The sequence below is a fragment of the Sciurus vulgaris genome (genome assembly GCF_902686455.1).
Source record: "Sciurus vulgaris genome assembly, chromosome: 15".
Taxonomy (NCBI): Eukaryota; Metazoa; Chordata; class Mammalia; order Rodentia; family Sciuridae; genus Sciurus; species Sciurus vulgaris.
In genome coordinates, this window is record NC_136476.1 from 70,147,314 (window position 1) to 70,160,409 (window position 13,096).

At 53.2% G+C, this 13,096-nt stretch overlaps 2 protein-coding genes across 9 annotated transcripts in view; one reads left to right on the plus strand and one right to left on the minus strand.

Moving 5' to 3' along the window:
• RGS3 (regulator of G protein signaling 3) overlaps positions 1 to 13,096 on the plus strand; it is a 363,854-nt gene that overhangs the window by 90,702 nt on the left and 260,056 nt on the right. The window lies entirely within an intron of this gene.
• LOC306645677 (transcription factor BTF3-like) lies at positions 2,087 to 2,882 on the minus strand. Its single transcript, XM_079113656.1, has one exon. The coding sequence runs from the start codon at positions 2,735 to 2,737 to the stop codon at positions 2,252 to 2,254; it is 486 nt and encodes a 161-aa protein (XP_078969782.1). The 5' UTR covers positions 2,738 to 2,882; the 3' UTR covers positions 2,087 to 2,251.

The following is a 13,096-nucleotide window of genomic DNA, read 5'->3' on the forward strand; positions in this document are numbered from 1 at the left end:
CTTCCTTCCTTCCTTCCACAGGTAGGTTGAACCCCTACTGTGAGTTGTGCCCTTTCCAGGTATAGGAGGTACAGACATAAAAGAATTGATCTTTTTTTTTTTCCCCTCCAGTGCTGGATTGAACCCAGGCCCTTATGAATGTGAGGCCAGAGCTCTACCACTAAGCTACACCCCCAGCCCTTTTTGGTTTTGAGACAGGGTCTCACTAAGTTACCCAGGCTGGCCTTCAACTTGTGAAACTCCTGCCTCAGCCTCCTGGGTGTAGCTGTGATGATAGTCTAAAAGGCCTAATATTTATCGTAATGCCAAGGATGGGCCAGTAAAGCTCAGAAACAGCACAGCGTTGATGGGAGGCACAGGGGCTTTGGGAATCTTCGGGAAGCATCTGGTCTAGCCTGGGAGCCTCTGTGGTGCTTCCTGCAGGAGGTGAGGTGGAATTTGGTTGTGTAGATTCTTGACCACTGAAAGAGCCAGTTTCTACCTGCTGTCTCCACCTCCCTGCAGCGTAGGTGTGATTTTTGCCTGGGTATAGGAATGGCCCATATGGTACAGCCACATGTTCCAACTTACCTGCAGGAGTGGACTTTAGGGCAGCTTAGCTGTATGTCCTTGGGCAGGACACTGAGCTCCTGCCTCTGTCTCCTCAGGCGGTGGTCCAACCTCAAGGGTCAAATGAGGTGTACGTGGAAAGCTCTTAGACATACTTCAAAGGTATGGGCTCCAGGTCATTTCGCGGTGGGATTGCCACTGCGCCTAAGCTCACAGGTGGCCCTGACTACATGCAACAGTGTGGGGAGGTGCTTGGGGGTGGCACAGAAGGCCGTCAGCAAATGGGAGGTGGAAAGCTGCTTTGGGGAAGGAGAAAACAGTCGGAATGCCCTGCAGAGATCACGCAAGGGGCGAGGGGCTTGCAGAGGAAAGAGCTGTTGCCCACCAGGGAGCGGAGAGGGAGATGCTGGGAGAAGGGGTTTGTCTTTTAAAACAGACTGCTGAACTCAAGTGTCACATACTGACAGAAAGATGAGACACATACTGATGAACTCTCACAAAGTGAACACACCCATGCAGGGACCCCGTTCAGGTCAAGAAGCAGAACTTTCCAGTGTCCTGGGAACCTTTCTGCACTCCCTGTCAATTGCTGCCACCTCACAGGCAGCCCGCGTCCTGATTTCTCTCATTGATTACTATCTCCTGACTTTGAACTTTGTGTAAATGGAGTCATTGAGTAAATAGTCCTTTCTGCTGACTTCTTTCCATTGACGGTGAGATTCATCAATGTTATTGCGTCACGTTATATTTTGTTCATTCTCACGGCTGTGTGGTGTTAAGTTGTGTGCAGTTTATCCGTTCCACTTTTGATGCACGTTTCAGTTGTTTTCAGTTCAAGGTTATGATGAATGGTGCTGCTGGGGACATCCTTGCTTTCTGTTGGGTAAATACCCCAGGTTTGCCATTGCTGAGTCATAGAGTTGTATATAATTAACTTTGCTAGATACCATCATGTAATTTTCCAAAGTGTGACGCCAAGACACCCTTCTTTGAGCTGTGCAAGAGAGCACCCATTCCTCCACATGCTCACCCACATTACTGATATTGTGATATCTAATGTGTGTGTGTGTGTGTGTGTGTGTTTTTTGAGGGGGACACCAGGGATTGAACCCAGGAGCACTTCACCACTGAGCCACATCCTCAGCCCTTTTTGGTATTTTATTTAGAGACGGGGTCTCACTGAGTTGCTTAGTGCCTCTCTGTTGCTGAGGCTGGCTGTGAACTCTCGATCCTCCTGCCTCAGCATCCGGACCTGCTGGGATTACAGGCATGTGCCACCGTGCCCAGCTTCTAATGTGTTTGTTTGTTTCATTTATTTATTTATTTTTAATGTGTTGCTGAGGATTGAAGCCAGTGCCTCACACATTCTAGGCAAGGACTCTACCACGGAATTACAACCCAGCCCCTAATGCAGTTTTTTTTTTTGTTTTTTTTTTTTTTTTACTAGGCAAAGAACTTTATTAACCTTTGTTTCAAACTTTATTCCCAGGCTTCTTCAGCTTAATTAGCTGCAAAGAATAAATTATGTATAAGCAAAAACTGAAAAAAGCTGCAGTGTAGTGTCCAAGGGGCTTGGGCTTAAAAATATTAGATCTAGATTTTATCAGATCCATAAACAAAACAATTTTAAAAAGCAGTCATAATATAAAATAGCAGCTCCCAGTAACTTCTTCAAGTTTATCTTCTTCAGAAGTTGATCAGTTCACTTTGCCTCATTCTTAGAAGCCTCATCAAAATTCTCCACAAGATCTGGAACTTCATCATCATCATCCTCTCCAGTAGCAAGTGGTGCTTTTCCATCCACAGATTGTTCGGGCAGAGCTTCAGCCAGTCTCCTTAAACTAGTCAGACTGTCTGCTCCAAGCTGGTTTAAGATGCTGGGTAGCATTTCTGTCAGTTGCTTTGTCTCAGCGTGGCCTGTAATGGTGAAAGTGTTTGCTGCCAGAGATGCCTGAACTTTAGGGTTGTTAAAGTGAATCACTGTTCCTTGGTTTGTAAACATATTCACCTCTTCAATACCAGAGATATTGTTTACCCCTAATTTCTTTAAGGAGAACTGAAGTTTTTTATCATCTGCTGTAGCTGTTCTATGAACCACCTTCTTTCTGCGAGCAGTTCCTTTCCCACCAATGCGCACTTGTGCCTGCAGTTTGGTGAGTTTTTCCTGGTTCATGATAGTTTCTTTCATCTTGTCGAAGCGGAAATGGGGCCGCGTGGGGGACTAGGGCTGGCGCTCAGGGGGTCTCTGGTAGACCAGCTGAGATTAGGCGCACACATGTGGGGACGCAAGATGGCAGTTCCCTAATGCAGTTTTAATTTACTTTTCCTTGATGTTAATGAGGACCTTTATATCTGTCAATTGACCATTTAGATCACCTTCTTTGCAAGGTGCCTATTCAAGACTTTTCCCCATTTTCTATTGGATTGTCTTTTTTTTTTTTTTCCTGATTGATTTGTGGAATGGAAAATACTCTGGCTATGTGATTGTTGCATAAACACGATGCAGATATGTACACCCACTCCGTGGCTTGTCTTTGTGTTCTTTCAAGGGGACATTTGAAGAACAGTCTGAGTTGTTATCTTTTTCTTGCATGGTGGCATGGTGATGCTTGCTGAGTTCTGTGTCTTTGCTCCTTTGGAGGTAATGGACGTGTCATCTGTTGGGGGTCAGTCCCAAGATGCCCTGTGGATGCCCACAGCTGCCCATCTTCAAGTCCCTTGTAGAGAAGGGTGTCATGTTTGCACACCCCTGTCACATCCTCTTGCGTGCTATAAATCATCTCTGATTTATAATTACTTATAAGACCTGATACATTACAAATACTACGTAAAGATTTGCTATATGTATTGTTCAGGGAACAATGACAAGAAGCAAAGTCTGTTCATTTTCACTACAGATGGAATGTCTTCCCCTGAATTTCCTGTCTGTGGTTAGTTGAACCTGCAGATATGAAACCCACAGATACGGGGGGCCAGCTTCTCCTCTTTATCATCTAGGCGTTTTGTCCTTTTTCATATTTAGATCTAAAATCCATTCGAAATAGATTTTTCTGTACCATGCGATGCAGAGGCAAAGACTCATTCCCCCCGGGGGTGGATATCCAATTTATTAAAAAAGATCGTCCTTTCTCGCCATGGGACATCGTTGCCTTTGCCAGGAATCAAGGGGCACACACGTGGTGGACTGGAGTTCTGAGTAGAGGTTCATCCAGTAGACCAGCAGGGGGACCAGGAGGGGAGGGTGATCTAGGCAGGAGTACGGCATGAGCCTGGGGTTAGAGGAGCAAATCGGATTGGCTGGAGGGAAAAGGAGAGGCACAATGTGGAGAGGGGGGCAGAACACACAGGTGAGGGGCTGGGACTTCCTTCCACAAGGATGGAGAGCTTTTCAGCAGGAGAGGAAGAGCCAGGTTCTGGTGAAGCCAGAATGGGGGAAAGTTCCATGACAGGCGATGGCGGGAGGATGAGTTAGGGACCGACCCAGCCCAACCCAGCCCAACCCAGCCCCAGCGTCACCGCTCGGCAGACACAGGGCTTGTCAGGGAGGCAGGTAATGGTGAAGCAGGAGGGTGCCTGGGACCTTGGCTGCAGGGTGTGGTGGAGTCCAATGTCCAGATGTCCACCCCAGTGTCCTCAGGTGGAAGAACCTCCCTTCTGCCAGCCCTGCCCAACCAGAGCCCCCAGCAAGGCAGGCCCTGAAGGAGGAGGTATTTTAGGAATGAGGTGGACAAACAAGCCTGGGGTGTCCCTGGAAAGGGGAGCTGCCTGCTTCCCCTGCTCTTGCTGTACCCAACGGAGACCTGGCCACACTTTGGGCCCTGAGATCTAACCACTTGGGACTGGCTGAGATTCAGAACGGGACAACCCCCAACCCCAGGGAGAATGAGATCCAGACAGGGGATGACTTCGCCTGGCCCTAAAGTGAGACAGAATGACCCAGCCCAGGAGAAGGCTGGGCACAAACTCACCCACCTCCTCTCCCGCCTCCAAGGCTTGTGGTGTGGACCTCAGTTTCCTCCTCTGAAATATGCAGCTAGTCAGACGCCCGTCCTGGGCTGTGGTCAGGGTCTGAATGTGTCACGCGCACCATTGCAGAATTGGATGCAGGGAAGGGACGGATGGTGCTGCTGCTGCTGCTAGTGGGAGTCCTGTTTTGACCACAGGAAGTGCACCTGCTAGTTGAACATCTGCTACGTGCCAGGCCCCACGCCAACCTCCCTACGTGCCAGCAGTGCTCAGAGGTGGGTGCTCCGCGTTTGTGCCTCCACTTACAGAGGAGGAAATGCAACCTCACAGAGGGGAAGCAGCCTGCACTTGGTGTTTGGACCCTGGTCTGTTCGTTTCCAGGCCCTGGTTCTTCACCACTGTGGGCTTTCCTCCCACCCCCTCTGCCTCTAGAGTGCTCCCTGTTCACCAAGCAGTTGTCTGGTGTGAGGCCTTAGTTTAGAATTGGCCCTTGGTGCCTATTCTTGAGCACAGGGCACTGCTGTGTGCTAAAACACTGCTGTGTGCCCGGCCCTGCCTCCGCCTGCCCCACGGCAGCCTCATGAAGGAGGACTCACTTTGCAGGTGTATGGTTGGCAAGTGAACGTCAACCCCAGATTCTGGCCTCTACCACAGCACTGTTTGTGCCCTTCCCTGGGGTCTTCCTGGCATGGCAGAGATTTTTTGTTTGATTAGGCTAGAACTGAGCATGGCAGAGGAGCCCCACTTGGAAGTGTGCCCTGGGAAGGAGGTTTGGGAGGGTCTTCGGTGCCTGGGCTTCTGCACCTCCTTTCCTCCTGAGCTGAGCCAGACTCCTGATCCTCAGGCCCCAGCCTCGTGGAGTAAGAGCAGGGCCTGCATCTGGTTCTGCTCACCACAGCCCAGCGCTGCCTACACAGTGTGTGGCCTAGGTGAGCGCTCAGGAAGCATACCTTCGATGAAGAGAGGGAGGGAGAAAGGAAATGAAGAGGACAGGAGAGGAAAGGAGCTCACTGGGCAGTGGAAAGTAGACCTGACTCGTCCACTGTGTGTGTGTGTGTGTGTGTGTGTGTGTGTGTGTGTGTTGTGTGCTCCTGTAGGGATCTGTGTGCTCTGGTCTCTCCACTTCATCAAGTTCACTTCCTGCCCGTCTGGTCAGTCGCAGCTAGATGCTCCCTCACATGCCCTGGCTGGAGGGCTCTTGGCTCCTCTGCCCCTGCCCCTGCCTGGCCTGCCCTGTTCTGCTCGTGTGGGCCTGGGATAGGCCCTGGTCTGGCTCTTCAGGATCACAGCCCTGGCCCACCTTGCTCCCCAACACCCCAGAGTTACTCAGCAAATACCTCCAGAGCCCAGCCATGTGCCAAGGCCTGTGCCAGGAGCCAAATAGCAGCATGACGATCTCCTGCCCCACGGGAGGAGAGATGCAGGCCCAGGTCACCCTCTCACCCACTCACCCCTTGCCCCAGGGGGCTGCGGCAGCACCAAGGAAGCAGAAAACATGGATATGACCCTTGGAGAAGGTTCTGGGGAAAGTTGTGGAACAGGAGGCTGTACAGGTGACCACATGGAACTCTGGAGGAAGTGCAGGTGGAGCAGGAGATGGGTGTGTGAGGAATTTGGACTTTGTCCTTTAGTGGCGTTGGAATGGGGTGAGTAGAGCTGGAGATAGTGGAAATTGATAATGATGAAAACGATGGGGGTCATTAATTGAGCATCTGCCATAGGCCAGCCACTGTGAAGATTCCTCTGTATATACTGTCACTTCCAGCAACCCTGTGAGGTTAGTGCCACTGGTTGCATTCTGCAAATAAGGAAGCTGGGGCTCCGAGAGGTTAAGTAACTTTCATAAGATCTTAAAGCAAATAAATGGAAGACACTCTGCTCTGGGCGGGCTTCAGGGGGCCATGAGTTAGCCAGGACACCGCCTGAGAGCCCAGCACTGCCTTCAGGGTCAGGTCCAAATCCCTCAGCGTAGCCAGCTCCTGCCCCGTGGAACCAAATGCACTTGCTCTGGTGTCCTGCTGTTCCCCCATGACCTCTGAGTCTCTCAGTCTTTCCTGTTGCCTCGGTGCTGCCACAGCCCCCTGGGGCAAGGGGTGGGTGGGTGAGAGGGTGACCTGGGCCTGCGTCTCTCCCCTGTGGGGCAGGAGATCGTCATGCTGCTGTTTGGCTCCCATGCCTGGCACAGGCCTTGGCACGTGGCTGGGCTCTGGAGGTATTTGCTGAGTAACTCTGGGCAGGGCAGTGGGAGGTCATGGTGGTAGGGAGTAAGCCAGGGTGAGATTCTGAGGAACCAAAGCAGGCCTGCCCCAGGGCCTCGTGAGCAGGGCAGGCTGGGTAGTGGCAGGGGAACCAAGAGCCCTATGGCCAGCATGTGTGAAGGGGCATCTAACTGGAGCTCATAGAATGGGCAGGAAGTGGACTCGACAAGATAGAGATATTAGGGAAATGGGACAGTGTGGGTACATGCCAAGGAGGAGGGTGCCCGCCAGGAAGGGGGTCATTGGTGGAGCCCTCGCGGAGAGAGCCACTTAGCAGAGCAGCCAGCCTGGGCTGGGGCTGTCCTGCCAGGCTCCCATCAGCACAGTGCAGGAAGGGGCTGGGAGGCCGGGCTCTCGGCACCCTGCCTTCCAGAGAGCAGAGCTGGAGACCTAGAAGGGGCTGTGGTCTAGGGAGAGGCACTGTAGGTCCTCCTGCCCCACTGTTGAGACTGGTATCTGAGACCCCAGGCAGAGAAGGAGCCTGGCAGCACAGTGACAAGGAGCACAGACCTGGAACCAGACCTCGGGAGCCACCTCCCTGCCGGGTGAGAAGCTGGGGCACAGGGAAACTCAGCAGGCTGCCCAGGCTGTGTCCTTCTGGCTTGGTCTGGTGACAGTGCCAGGAGTGGGGAAGGCTTCCATGAGGGGCCTCCTGTCTTCTCACTCCTCAGGAAGTTCCCTTCCCAACTGCTGGCTTTGTCCTGAGGGTTTCTGACGTGGGATGAGTGCTTCTCATCCAAGCCTCAGTTTGCTGTCAGTAGAATGGGCAGGAAATGCTCCCTACCTCCAAGACCATGAGTCATGGGATCCTTTAAGGACAGAGAATTTTCTGTTCTGTGATCAAATTCCTTCTTCCCCTCTCTCCTCCCCAGGTTAGGCTTCTATAGGTCCCTATTCTTAGGGAATCTGATCTAGTAAGTTTATATAGAATTCTCTCTCTATATATCTCAGATTATTTTATATATTTATATATATTTAATATTTACATATATATATATATATTTTTTTTTTTTTTTTTTTTTTTTTTTTTGCACTTGGATTGAATCCAGGGGCACTTAACCATTGAGCCACATGCCCAGCCCTTTTTTATATTTTATTTAGAGACAGGGTCTTGCTAAGTTGCTTAGGGCCTTGCTCAGTTGCTGAGGCTGGCTTTGAACTCATGATCCTCCTGCCTCAGCCTCCCAAGTCAAGGTAATTTTAAACAGTTCACAAGTGCTAAAGTGTACTTCTCTGTTGAGAACCAATAAGCTAGATCAGTGTTTTTCAAGCCTTACAATGCACATGAATCATCTGGGATCTGATTCCTGGGCAGATTCCAATCTGGTAGATGTGGATGAGGCCTCAGGGTCTATACTTCATATGAGCTCCCTGCAACAGTGAGCCACACTTTGAGGACTAAGTCTACATGACCCTTGACGTTCACTGGATTATTAAATCAAATATCCATTCATCAGACACTTATGGTGGAGCATGGTGAAGCTAGAGGAAGGAACAGAACCCAGGGTCTCCCAGGACTGCAGAACTTGGACTTTACTTGAGAGGCACCAGGGGAGCCACAGCTGGGCTTCAAGCAGATGAGTGACAAGTTCAGATCTGCTCTAGAAGGCTCCCCTGGTGTAGCACAGCGCACGAGCAGAGGGATCCAGGCCATCGGTGGAAGGTCAGCACCTCCTGGATAGAGGCGGCCCTGTAGGATCAGGCACGGAGACAGTGGAAATGTTCTCTGTTTAAAAAATCAATAAACTTTTATTTTGGAGTCATTTGGGGAATCGAGCAGAAGTACAGAGCGTTCCCATGTGCCCTTTATCCCCACCACCCACAGCCTTTCCAGCAAGTGGAAAGATTCCTGGGATTCCATGAGGAATGATCCTGAGGATGCGTCGTTGGCCATGGGGGGTGGAAAGGAGGAAAGCAGGACGTCCAGGGGTTCCTGGTTTGAGTGACTAGTGGTAGCATCATATAGGGTCCCCCAGAAGAGGAATAGACTTGGTGAAAGATTCCCATTCAATCTGCGTATGTTGAATTGGAGGTGCTGGTGACATATTCAGGTCCCCATCTGCATCCCTGGGCTCCATCCCCACTGCTGGTGTGCTGCGTCCTTCCTCTCTGGGCCTTTGCCTATGGCGCCTCCTCCCCCAGGAAGCCCTCCCAGCCCACTGAGCAGATTTTAATTTCCAGTCATCACACAGGTGGCTCTTCTGGACACTCCCTTTCTTTTCTTGTAGCACCTTATAGTGCTCCTTCATGCTGCAGGCTATGGTTGGTACTTATCCTGTGTTTACCTGGGTGGCAGCTTGGGGGATTTATGCCCATCCTTCCTCTCTAGCCAGTAAGCCCCATGAGAATAGGGATTGTCTTTCTTGTTCCCACTTGTATCCACTGGGCCTCGAACAGAGTCCGCTGCAGAGTTCTTTGGTGAGGACTGAGCAGAGGCCTGCCTATGGGATCTGCCTCAGGAGTGGGGCCTGGGTTGGCTGGCCGTGTGGACCAGGAGGCGTGGGTGGCCCAGGGGGGTGGGGGTTGATTGTAGCCTGGGAGTGGCTGGGTACATGAGGAAGACTGTGGGGGCTGAGATGAGAGGGGCCCAGAGCAGGCGGTGGACAGGCCAGGCGGCCCGTGACAGAGTGGGGAAGTGCTCAGGGTGGGAGCGGGCAAGGCCAAGCCCCGTGGGGCGGTCACGCTGCTGCTTGCTGAGTGCTCACGTGGCCGTGCAGCGCCAAGCTCTGGGTGAGCGTTACTCATGAATTCCTCCAGCAGCGCCGTGAGGGTGTTATAAATCCCCTGCTTTGCCAAGGAAAGTGAGGCACAGAGGTGAAGCCTAAGGTCCCCCATCAGGAGATGTGAGGGGGGCTCCATCTCCAGAACCCCCCCCCCCCATTCTCAGGCGCTGCCTCCATCCTGGACTTTGTCCACTCCTCTAGTTAGGCCAGGGGAGGACCAAGAATGGCCATGGAGGATCCTTGAACTGGCAGCAGGCCGAGAAGCTGGGGTTTGCAGGTGTCATCGTGGAGCCAGGGAGCCCGAAGCTGGGGATCCGGGGTGCTCCACACTTGAAGGAACATCCCAACTTGGAATCTGACCATGGATTTCCAGGCCCTCTCCATTTGCAGGCTATGCTGTGGCTCACAGCACTCTGCTGGCCTGTCTTGGCTCTCTGGAGCAGGGACAGGAGGGTCCCCTTTTCATAACAGAGAACCAGGCTGTGGAGATCCCAAAGCTAGCAGATGATGGAGAGAGAAGTCCAGCTCAGGTCCTCTGCTTGAAGTCCAGTGCTCCTTCTGTAAACCCCTGCCTGCAAAAGGGCCACCCTGAGACAGAGGCAAAGCCCAGTGTGCCCCCTCCCAGAGCAGGAAGTGGTTTTCCAGGGCAGATGTGGAGCCGACCTCTGGGTGGATGCAATGAATCATTGCAGTGAGAGCCGCAGGCTGCCTCTGGGGTCAGCAGTCCTGGCTCTGCAATGAGTAACTGTGTGACATTGGGCAAGTCACTTCCAGCAGCCCAATACCAATCCCCGAACCCAACAGTGGATGGGAGTCCGGGGCACAGGAGCCACAGCTGGTGTGAGCGGCCACCTCCCCAGCCTGCTCTGAGTTCTGGATTGAATTTGGGGAGAGGATTTGATTAGATCCTCAACAGTGGCTCCATTAGAGGGCCTGGTTCATTTCCTGTGTGCTGCTGGCAGGCGAGACAAGGGCAGAATCAACCCTGGTCCAGCCAAGACAAAGAGGTGATGGATGGAGAGATACAGACCCCTCAGGAGGGCAGGGCAGCAGCCTCCTGCACTGAGGATATAAGGTGTGTGTGGGGGGGACAGGCTGGTCTCTGAGGGTGCCCTGGCTGGATCTTGTCACTCTGGCCTGTTGTGGCATCTGTCTGACCTGGTCCATTAAAGCACCCACCACACATGCTCTGCTGTCTGACCTCTTGTGTTTTTGCTTCTCCGAGGCCAGTGAATGTGTGACTTCTTCCTTGCTGTTCTTCCAGCACCGGGTCCTGCTGAATAATTGAAGGCACACATGCCCTACCCCCACATCCTGCTGGCATTGCCCAGAGCAGGCTTGACGCAGACAGCTTTGCCATCTTCATTCTGTTGCTGACAGGACCGTCCACACCTGCCATTCAGTCTGTGACCTCACCCTCAACTTTATTTCCTCTCGTGCCTCCCTTCTCTCCTCCGCGTGCCACCTGCTGCCCCAGGGGTTCTCGGGTCTCCTGCAGCTAAGCCACGCCTGCCCCAGCCCTCCCAGGAATACTGACCTGATCCAACCTGCCTGTGGTGGTCACAGCACATTCAAGCCCTGCCTGGAAGCACAGAGACAACAATGAGCCTTGTCCACATCTCCTCATGGCTGGCGTCAGGCCAGGGGCTTGGACAGCACTCAAGGCCTGCTTCCCCATGTCTCAGGCTCCCGTAGGGCCTCAAACCCTTTTATGCAAGAGCCCTGGGATGGGAGACAGGAGTCTTCATCTTGCATCAGGGTTAAGGGTCCTGACTTCTTAGGTAACTTCTTTGCTCCTGGGGCCTTGGTTTGGGCCAGGCATTGTGAGGAGGTTGACCATAGCCCTGGGAGTCTGGCGTGATATCCCTGGGTTCCATTTCAGATAAGGAGACAGAGGCTCCAGAGACTTGACCAGAGTTGTACTTCTAGACAGCGGCCCCGTCAGAATCAAGTCAGGGTCTTACCGGGTTGTCCAAACGCATAACTGCTGGGTACTCTGAGAGCCCTTCAGTGCCAGGTGGCCTCTTGGCCCACGCCGCGGGTAGGGCCCTCTGGGGATGGACACCCCTACTGGAGCCACGCTTCCTCTCCTGGCTTTGTTTGGTTTGGCCTCCGTCTAGGCAGGGTGGGCAGAGGCAGGCCGACTTGCGGATCTGGTTTGGGGCCTGTTGCTGACTTTCCCGGAGGGGACTGGGCGGGCCCTGCCCACGGGCACCACTGGGACAGGCCTGGGCCCCTGTACCCCACCCTGCAGGAAAGGGGAAATGGGGCCCGCCTCTTAGTGTCACTCTGTGCCAGGTCCCAGGGGCACCCAGTTGCTGCTTCCTTCCCTGGTTCCCAGAGGACTATGTGAGGCAGGTGGGGATCTGGCCCCACTGGAGGTGACGCGAATGTGGGGTACCGGGGAGCAGCTTGTTTTCCTGATGGAGGTGCTCCCTGGTGGGTGAGGTGACGGGTCGGGACTGGGCTGAGATCAGAAGTGGACTTGGGCAGAATGGAGCCCAAGCTTAGCTCCTGAGTTGTGTGGGGGTGGCTTTGGGCAAAGTCACTGTCCGGGCTGGGCCCTCAGTCTTCCTGTCAGTTCCGTGGAGGGCTCTCTGCACCCAGGAGCAGCCTCAGGGACTGAAGCACAGCCCTTAGTTTTCAGAAGCTCTGGATGAGGGGCCTGGCATCACAGATGCCAGCTCTGATTCTGGGCTTCAGGCAGAGTTTGCTTCTAGGGGTCCTTGGGGGAGATGTGCCTCTTTTGGGGTCTTTGAGTTCAGGTTTTCCCTCTAGATCCATTTTAAAAATCACTACAACTATCACATCTCATTGAAGATCCTGATACTTTCTAGAGTATATTCTCCTGGTTTGTCACTTGGGCACATTACATTGGTCATCCCACTTTGGTCTCCAGATGGAGACCAGGAGGCCCAGTGAATAGCTCTACCTGGTCCTGCTGTGTGATTATGGGTTGGCCTCTGTCCCTCTCTGGGTCTCAACCTCCCTGTCTTTGCAGTAAGGATTTGGGATCACTGATATTTCAGGGGCTGAGGCTGCAAGGTCTGTGGGGTCCCTGGATGGTTACCTCCCACATGCAGGTAGGATTCATGGGGCATAAAGGCTTTGGAGTCAGCAGGCATCTGTCTTGGATCCAGGAAATGGAGCCTAGGTGTGCCCTCCCTGACCCCAGCTTGCCAGGTCGCCCTAGAGAGCTTCGAGGCGTCCCATTCTGCGCCGCCCCACCCAGCAGGGCCCCTCTCACTCTCACACCCCGGCCAATGGTCTTCACCACACTGCGATTTCGCATCCGCTCTGGTGCTCCCAGACGCTAGCGCCGCGCCCCGACCAGTGTGGCTTGGGCTGGGTGGCTGAGCTGGGCTCCCAGCTGACAGGTGGAGCCGGGGTTCCGCACAGACTCCCCACAGTTTCAGACTTTCCCATCTGGGGCGTGGCATTGTGGTCTCAGGGCTGCTGTGCCAGAGTGGCTAAGTCTCACCTGTCAAATCGCCACTTACGCGTTCTACAGCAAGAGCTTGGATCCTGTGTTCTGGGGGTACCTGCCTGGGAAATCCTCTGCCAGCACATGTGCACACGTTCACTCCCACGAGCCTGCAC